The sequence below is a fragment of the Gobius niger genome, assembly GCF_951799975.1.
Source record: "Gobius niger genome assembly, chromosome: 1".
In the NCBI taxonomy this organism is placed as follows: domain Eukaryota; kingdom Metazoa; phylum Chordata; class Actinopteri; order Gobiiformes; family Gobiidae; genus Gobius; species Gobius niger.
This window is the reverse complement of record NC_136852.1, coordinates 40,320,138-40,329,959: the sequence shown is the minus strand read 5'-3', so window position 1 is coordinate 40,329,959 and position 9,822 is coordinate 40,320,138. Positions and strand designations below refer to the sequence as shown.

Below are 9,822 nucleotides of genomic sequence, written 5' to 3'. Positions count from 1 at the left end.
CCCCAAACATTTCAATTGCTGGGTTGCAGGTTCTAGAATATGATGATGTCACCGGGCCCACCGGGGGGCAGGAGCCCGTTTTTCCTATTAACAGCATTACACTTTCACATGTCGTAGGTAAAAAGAAAATGTATGAATTAGAAAAATTATCATTAATATCAGCTACTGGGTCCATGATCTCTCTGCGCAAGACCAAACATTTCCTTAAAAACAAAATATTTTTTCCTCTATATAATAGTATAGGCCTTTAGAACGTTGTGATGTCACCTGCAACCCAGCAATATGACTCAAGTCTGAACTGGAACAAACCCAAACCCAGGACTGAAATATTTCCCCGTCACTTCAGTCACATTTATTTATTTTTCTGCAGCGTTTCACCTTAACCAAGCGCCTTTGCTCCAGTTCGGCTTTACCCAAATCTAAAATAAATACATATACAGAGGGGCAGAAATCCGATATGAAGTCTATGGGGAACTGACCGAATACTTTTTTGCCCCACTGTGTGTATAGCACCTTTGTACCTGCGTTACATCAAGGAACCACAGACCTACAAAACTGATCAGAACTTTTTTGTTGCCAAGGTTACATCCCCGGGGCCACAGTTTGAGAACCACTGCTTTAAATGAAAGAACCGTCTCGGAAATGACTGAAACTGAAACAGCTGGATCATGATTTTCTGCGCAGGTGAACTTTGTTTTGTCCAGATGTTTGTGCTTTATTTATTGTACTTTTTTTCTAAGTAAATTTGCTTCAGAATTGTGTCGTGTAACAGTTTTTCGTCGTTTCACTCATTATGCAGAAAAAGTTCACACGTTTTAGTCCCTTTTTAAAAAAATTTTTAGTCGACCAAAACACCTGCAGAATGTAGTCACAGTTTTAGTCTCCAAAACAGCTTTTTGAGTCCAATTTTGAAAAATAAAAATAGTAATATGAATGAAATTATGACAAAACTAGCTGAGACCCGGCCTTTGGCCGGGCCTCGCTAGTCTCCACATTTGATATTCTGAGATTATAAATGATTACAAAGAAATGTCCAACCCGTCACACAGTTCAGCTGTAGACCAGTGGTTCCCAACCCATTCCAAAAACTGTGGCCACTACAAATGTGTAAAATAATGAATGCTAAAAATAATGTCAAACAAACTGCAATTGGAGTGTTTGATGCACCCGTGCTCCTTTCTTATAAACTACATCGACAATATTTTCGCTAAACTCAGGGAACAGGATTCAAGAGACAGTGGAATAATTATGGATAAATATTAGGGGTTCAGCTCTAACGGTTTGGTTCACGGTGCAGGACCTGTGGTTTGGTCCATCACGGTAGTGTACAATCAAACAAATAATGAGTAGGTTTTGAACTGACATAGCCTAATGATCGTTATTAGACAGTATTTATAACCTTACAATAAAATTGGCAATGCGTTCAAAGCTGCTTTAGAATAAAATGTACCTCTGGGCTCACAATACGTGAAAGCAAAATAGAAAACAAATGGTACAGCAGCAAAGAAAAAAAAAAGAAAAAAGAACTACGCAGTGCAGGCCATGCGCTCGTTAAGTAGTAGTTTCATTTTCGCTTTTAGCACACGGAGGATAAATCAGTCGGAGCAGCGCGTTTGATTAGAGGCTCGTGTTTGAGCAGGTTTTGGGCAATGTTTAGCGTGTACTGTTTTTTCGGAGACAAAGCTTTGGAGACGTATATGGGCAGGATTGGATGTAACGCATTTGTCTGCGTCTCTAACATTACGCAGCCCTGGATGTAAAATGAACCACAGCCTCGGTCACTGCAGGAGAGACTTAAACAAAGACACGCAGATGTGTTTTGGAGGATGTAACTGTACCTGTGCGGAGCGTCTGCAGGTTAGCGGTGAGTGACAATGACACACATCGCCCTGGTTGGATGCGCGCGCACACATACACGCGCGCACGCACACACACACACACACACACACACACCGCCCTGTTTGGATGCGCGCACACGCACGGCAGCACCAACCACGCACACACTCAGTACTGTCGCCAGGCTTTCTGGTGTTCCCAAACGGTCTCCCATCCCAGTCCTAACCAGGCCCGTCCCTGCTTAGCTTCAAAGTCGGTATGGGAAATAAACATGGCGGCGCCCATTGAGATAGCGTTTTCTATAATAGATACTTTAGTGGATGAAATGAACGCTGGAAAGTCCTCTGGCAAAGTGTTTTTAAGTGCTTCTTCAGAAAGAGAAACTGCCCCCCCTCTCGTCTTGTAGAGACAGACTCCCTGTTCTTTCGTCGTGGCGAGTCAAGCCACTGGACACAAGGTGCAGGTGAGAACAGGGAGGGAACAGCAGCAGGTTTTCATGTAGGCGCGAGTCCCCCCAGTAACAGGCAAAGTAAACCAACAGCCTGTGAGTAATACACAAAATCCATCCATTTTCTTCCGCTTTATCCGGGGCCGGGTCGCGGGGGCAGCAGTCTCAGCAGAGATGCCCAGACTTCCCGGTCCACACACACCTCCTCCAGCTGTTCTGGGGGGACCCCGAGGCCACACCAGGCCAGCTCGGAGACATAGTCCCACCACTGTGTACTGGGTCTTCCACGAGGCCTTGTCCCACTAGGACATGCCTGGAACACCTCCCGCGGGAGGCAACCAGGAGGCATCCGGAACAGATGCCCAAGCCACCTCAGCTGGCTCCTTTCGACGTGAAGGAGCAGCGACTCTACTCCGAGCTCCTCTCGGGTAACTGAGCTCCTCACCTCCAGCCACCCTGCGAAGGAAACTCATTTCAGCCGCCTGTATGTGCGATCCTGCCCATTCAAGATCTCATGACCACAGGTGAGTGTGGATGGACTCAGCTCCCTCTTCACCACGATAGACCGATACAGCGACCGCATCACTGCTGACGCCGCACTGACCCGTCTGTCGATCTCACGCTCCATCCGTCCCTCACTGAGAACAAGACCCTGAGATACTTGAACTCCTCCACTTGAGGCAAGGACTCCTCATGGCCTCGGATTTGGAGGTGCTGATCCTCATCCAAATCCAACGCCATGGTTCTCCAGCAGAAAGTGTTTTCCCCTCTCCATTCAAAATATTAAACGTTATATCCTTAAGGGGGGGATTATGCAAAATCGACTTCAAGCTTTACATCATGTTATTATGTCGTTCCCTCATTAAAAACATGCCTGAAGTGTTGCCTTGGCACATTCACGTATTTTTGAGTAATCTGTAAAAACTCTGATGGCGGCCATTTTAGGGATAGGTTTGCCTGAGTCCTCCTAGGAACGCCCCCACCTCCTGGAGACGCCTCCGAGCTTTCGTCACCAGCCGAGTAACCAACCACTGCTCCTCAGCAGAACCCCCTCCCCACTGATGCCACAGACAGCGTGTGGAGGGGGCGTGTCGGAAAGGGTCAGAGGTTCTTAAAGAGACAGAGGCCTATTTCAAGACATTCACTACAGCCATTTTGTGAGAGACATTTTATACGAGGCAGTTATTCTAATTTACTGCATTTACAGACCAACAGAAGGTTTGTCATCATTGTAGTGTGATATAGACTGGTGCTGTGTGACTGAAAAAAGCATAATACCCCCTCTTTAAGTCCTATCGATAAATCTTTAACAACACACAAAGCCTTATATCGGTGTCAAACCCTAAATCCAGTTCATTTGAATATTTCCCACGCTCTGGCTCCGTCTGGCTCTGGTTAAATCTGTTGAGTGTTTTTCTTACTGACCCTGCTCTGCCTCATGTTCCTGTCGACAGGAAATTCCTGTGGACTCGATAATTCTCTTCACTTTAAACCCATTAAGGTCCGCCGGAGCGAGAGGAGCTGTCAGAAACACAGGGCGACGTGGGAAACGGTGGAACCTGAAGGTGATGGATGGAGTCGCCCTCACAGAGCTCCCACTTTCAGAGAAATACTAAAGAGCAGGAAACACACCAGGCAAAGTCAAGTGGAGCTTTATTTCCTTTGGAACAAGAGCGTTTTTGGTTTTATTCTTAAAAAACAAGAGGTTCATGCAACTCGTTCAACAAAACGGAGCCACTTCAGATTATGGGATGGTCCGCAGACTCCGCCTCCTGCTGCTCTTTTGGCGGGCGCTCCTTTGGACACAGCCGGTGTGAGGTTTCACTTGTAACAAAAGGTTTGATCTTGTCCCTCACATCAGAGGCCGGATTTGGCCCCAGGACCGTGGTTTGGACACACCGGTGCTACTGAGTGATGAAGTTGAACTTTTTTATCTGTAGAGCCGCATTTTTGAAATAACAGTGTGTTCAAAGGGTCATCACATTTTCACTTCTTAGTGGAATAAATCACTTTTACTGTAAACTTATAAAATATGACTGTGCTGTTAAAGCGTTAGTAAAGACTTATTTCATCATATCTAACACTTTTACAAAGCTTTTGAAGCCCCGTGGGAAACACTTAGCAATAACTGCACACTATAAAGCATTAGTAAACTAGCGTTAATAAACACTTTGTCAAACATTTGTAAACACATAAGTAGATGTTTAAAAGACATATGGCATCTTCTTTATAAACTATTTGCTCATGATTTGTTATAATCTTTATAAAACATTTAGAAAGCATTCATTATTAATAACATTTGTAAACTTATTGCTTACTTATTATTACTGTATATTCTATTAAAAAAACATTTACACCTAATCCTAGCCTGATTTGTAAAGCATTCTTAATAATGCAAAAGTATGCTTTTGAAATGTTTAATAAAGAATGAAACAAAATAACAAATGGTTTATATAAAAGCACATGTCTTCTAAAACATCTACTTGTGTGTTTACAAATGATTTATACATGATGAAGAATGCTGTTAAATGTTTTTTAATGGAAAATACAGTGTTTACAACAGGTTTATAAAGGCTGTACTAATGCTTTGTGGTGCAGCTATAATGAAAAAGTATTTCATTTTGTGCTTATAAATGATTAAACATTAATGATGAATGCTTTATAAATGTTTTATAAAGATTATAACAAATCATAAACAAATGGTTTATAAAGAGGATGCCAACATGTCTTATAGTCTTTTAAACATTTACTTACAGTATGTGCTTACAAATGTTTTATTAATGATGGAGAATGCTTTATAAATGTGTTTAACACTAGTTTATAAATACTAATGCTTTATAGTGCCGTTATTATAAAGTGTTACCACTGTGGGCTGTTTCCTAAAGCCTAAAGGCCTGGGTCGTCCTGGGTCGTCCTGGGTCGTCCTGGGTCGTCCTGGGTCGTCCTGGAGCTGAAGGCAGAGCCTCCAAACTCACTTCCTCCCAGTCCACGGCGGCTTCTGAATCAAACTGGTAAAAGGTCAAAGGCAAAACCGCCATGACATGAAGTGTCCGAACAGTGAGGAAGGAGGTGGGGAAAGGTGCTTCCTCTCCTTCACCATAGGGACCTCTGGTGGTTCACCAGCGACTAGGAGCTATGAGCCGTCCCATGGTGCCGCCAATCCCACCAAAATAAAAGCTTTTTTCTAAGAGCAGTGGTGCATTCTGGGGGATTTAAGCTGGTGCAAGGCAGTGAAGGCTACACTGATGTAGTGCTGGGCGATATGGAAAAAAATCATATCACGATAAGGACTATTTTATATCACGATATATCACAATAAAGTCCGTTTTCAGTTATTCTCTGAAAAGTTTGACAGTAATGTCATTGCTTACTTTATTTTGAAGTGACATTTAACTGAACTATATTTCGTGCTGTGGGAGTCACAAATAAACATGTTGAGTGTTGTCGCCCCCACGAGACGTCGCCATGGCTACAGGCGGACAGCGATAACGTAAAGCAGCGCAATGTCGCAAAACCACTTATCATCACTTACATAAACTTACCGTATGCATAGTGACAAGACACTTTTAGATTCATTGTAGCCAATTTAAAGAAATATTTGCTATAATAAAATTAGGTTAGAAACGATAGAAGAGAAATGGCCCGAGAGACACTTTCCTATCGTCCCCATGACATGTATGGTCACATGGCCCAGCACTACACTGATGTATCCTTGAAGAGCTTTATTTGTAAAGCGCCTTTTACAAAGTGCTTTACATGAGACAGTTTAAACTCTGTTCGTAGCTTCAGTTTCCCCTGGAGCCGACAGCGCCTCGGCTTTGGGAAACAGCCACTGTCTCTGCACCTTCTGTTTAGAGGCTTATTCATGGTAATAAACTCTGCAAATGTGTCATTAATGATTAACGAGGCATTTACCAAAGCATTACTAACTGATCCATAACGTGCAGTGATGGAATGTGGTTTTATTTCACAAATGCGGCTAAACGGCTCTGATAGAAATTCAGTCAATCTAAATTATTTCCGACAATGTAAAACTTTATTTGAAACGTCTGGCTCCGTTTTCCGTCCAAAGTGAAACATCTCTCCGTTTTTTTGGTTCAAACATTTTTGGTACAACTTATTTTTGGTATCTTAAAGTCGGCTGCAGCAGCTCTCCTCTTTCGGTTTCTTCCGTTTTGGAGACAGAGGAAAGTGTAAAGCTTTTAAAACTCAGGCACAAACTTGAGCTGTGCTTTGTTCGACACGTATTTACAAACGTTTTTACACGACTTTGGCCACGAAGCAGATCTTTGGGAGTTCAGGATGGAGAGGTCGGGACAGGAGGCTGCAGTTCACAATCACAACAGCAGGTGGAGCCACAGACGGGTGAGCGCTAGGGCCGGGTACTTTCTTTCAATACGGTACTTTAGCGATACTTGGTTTACGACACCGATACTACGACTACTTTGTCGTCTAGAAGCAGCAAACTGAACAATAGTGTGTGGAAGATCTGAACATTTACAATATTCATCTCCAATGTCAAGAGTGGAAAGAAAGAGGAATCATTTGGGAGAAATTGGCAAATTAAGAAAAAAATTGTAAAAAAAATAATAAAAAAATTAGGGAATAATTGAAAAAAATGTGTTGGATAGGGAACATATTAGCTACAAAAAATAAGGACAAAATTGGGCAAAAAATATTACTAAATTGAGTAAAAAAATTGGGAAAAATAGGGGGTGTGAATAGTAAAAATATTGAAATTAGGAAAAAATTGAGGGAAATTTTGAGAAAAAAAAATTGTGTTGAAATAGTGAAAATATTAGTATTAAAAATATTGGGGCAAAAAATACAAAAATACTAATAAACTGAGGAAAAAAAAGGGGTAAAAATTGGGCCAAACTGGGTAAAAATATTTATTTAAGCTAGGGCAGCTCGATTACTGAAAAAATAATAATCACGATTATTTTAGTCATAATTGAAATCACAATTATTCAAGCAATAATTTGTTGCCTTTAAAAAAAAGTCCCTATTTTATTTATATATTTATTAATTAAAAAAACTATGCTGAATATTTTCTATTTTCTGAACAGTCATAAAAGTACAAATGATTTTAAGTTTGCCTCGATTAAGGAGAGGTCTCTGTTTCACACCTGCCCCCTGCTGGCCAGCCCTCACACCTGCGCAAGCAAACTGAGCAGCGCGGCCTGATGACATCATCACACAGCGCCGTTTGTTCTTATGTCAGGCAAAAGCATGAGTCATGGCACGTGAAATGCGATGGGAAAATAATCCCAGCGCAAGTCTGTTTTGCAAAAAAATAAAGTGAGTAAAAAGAAAACAGGTATTTTTTTCGATTATGCTAATTTTGTAATCGTTTAGTGTAATAATCGAAATTGTTAACGAATTTCGATTAATTGCACAGCCCTAATTTTAGCTGAGTCAACCAAGCATCAACACTGAGATCTAAAAAAGTTTTTTTTGTTCGGTTCCTGTTTTCGATACTTCATTTTCCTGATTCCAGTAAAACCTACACTTTTTTTTCCCGATGCCAAACTGGTATCGTGTAACGGTACCCAGCCCTAGTTAGCGCCCCCTGTGGGCAGAGATAATAAACATATTACTTATTCATTTGTCAAATGTGAAAAGGCAAAGGAAGTGATGGAGTTTGTAGTTTCCTGTCCCCGACCTCTGGAAGTTTCAAACCATGAAAGTCCTTTGTTCAAACCCTGTTCACTTTAAAACATGCGTCGGACGATTTTCCCACAAAGTGAAAATATAAAAAAAAAGAAATCACATGTTCATAAATGCACCACCCTTTCAACATAAGAGTCACTCTTTCAAAGTAAAAGTGCAGAAGCAGGATATGCGGCGATAAATAGACTTGGTCTTCTTCTGTAGTTTACAATCGCTCCGTGGCTTTGGTGGAAAAGAACTTTGGCGTCAGTTTTTCCTCAGACTCAGGATAAAGCTACGATCGTCTGTTTGTTTGGTTTTTTGGTTTTCGGTTTGTTCCTGGTTTGAGGAGGTTTTTCTTTGGGAGTTTTTCCACAAAAGCGTCGGATAAACAACAGTCCGAGCTGTACAGAGTCTCTGCTCTTTGGAAGAACACGCGCTTCTTTGGTTTTTGGGGGAGAAATGTTGAGCTGGAGGAGTCCGTAAAGTATCGAGCTGAGACCAAACCAGGACTTTCAGAGCATTTGGAAATGTACAAGTCACGGGATTCAACTGCAGCGCTGTTTATTTGCTCGTAGGGCAACACGTTTTCTCCCAAACGCTTCCTGTTCCACTGAAAAATCCAGTTTCACTTTAAGTCGAGACGCTGCAGGTGACATTTTGGTTTTAGTATCAAGAAAAAAGACTAAACTCCTTCATATTTTATAATGTTTTACTCCAACATGGCTGTGTTGCTCCCTGGTCTTTCCCACGCTTATTCATTCATACGTATAGCACGAAAGGCTGTGACCGAGATGTAATCCAAATATGGTCATTTCCTTTGTGGGAGACAGCAGCGGCTAAAGACGGGAGGAATATTCAATATTCAATATCTATATCAATATCTCCACATTATTTTATTCCCCGCAGCGTCTCGCCTCAAGTCTCTGTCACGAGTCAGTCGTCACGGAAACACTTGTGAGGAATATCTGTGATCAAAGGAAGTATTGAATATCCGTTATCACAGGGAGTATTGAATATCCGTTATCACAGGGAGTATTGAATATCTGATCAAAGGGAGTATTGAATATCCGATCAAAGGGAGTATTGAATATCCGTTATCAAAGGGAGTATTGAATATCCGTTATCAAAGGGAGTATTGAATATCCGTTATCAAAGGGAGTATTGAATATCCGTTATCTAAGGGAGTATTGAATATCCGTTATCTAAGGGAGTATTGAATATCCGTTATAGAAGGGAGTATTGAATATCCGTTATCGAAGGGAGTATTGAATATCCTTTATCGAAGGGAGTATTGAATATCCGTTATCTAAGGGAGTATTGAATATCCGTTATCGAAGGGAGTATTGAATATCCTTTATCGAAGGGAGTATTGAATATCCGTTATCGAAGGGAGTATTGAATATCTGATCTAAAGGAGTATTGAATATCTGATCAAAGGGAGTATTTTGCGACAGGGCCCTGGTGTGTATCCGCCTGTATTGTCCTGGTTTGGTCAGTAGGGGGCAGTATGTTTGGTTGTAGAGGTCGACCTGGACGGATGAAGCGTCGTTCGTTGGCCGGTGCCTGTATTCCCCCTGTGCGGACAGTAGGGGGCAGTGTGTTGTTCTCCTCGTGGTCTGCGGGGGGCGGTGCTAGTCGACCTCGATGGACTCGGAGCCGTCGTTGAGCGGCTTGCACTCGTTGGGGAGGCGCTGGTGTCGGCTGAGCTGAGTGGCCTGAGTGAAGCTCCGGTCGCAGCGCTCGCACCTGAAACAAACCAGAGGAAGTTTACGTCCAAATGTCCAGCGTTCAGACCAGTCCAGACCTTTCTCTGAACCTCTTCAGGCGCAGAGCTCATGGTCATTTGAGAACTTTAGCCTGGGAATATTTTCTAAAATCAGCAT

The 9,822-nt window shown here is 42.1% G+C and overlaps 1 protein-coding gene across 1 annotated transcript in view; it reads right to left on the bottom strand.

Annotated features, from left to right (window-relative positions):
- Positions 1–9,358: 9,358 nt before the first annotated feature.
- prdm6 (PR domain containing 6) overlaps positions 9,359–9,822 on the bottom strand; it is a gene marked incomplete at its 5' end in the record, with an annotated part of 189,340 nt that continues 188,876 nt past the window's right edge. Inside the window, one exon of the mRNA XM_079567809.1 lies at positions 9,359–9,685. Within this exon, the coding sequence (XP_079423935.1) occupies positions 9,571–9,685 (115 nt within the window). The 3' untranslated portion in view covers positions 9,359–9,570. The remainder of the gene's footprint in view (positions 9,686–9,822) is intronic.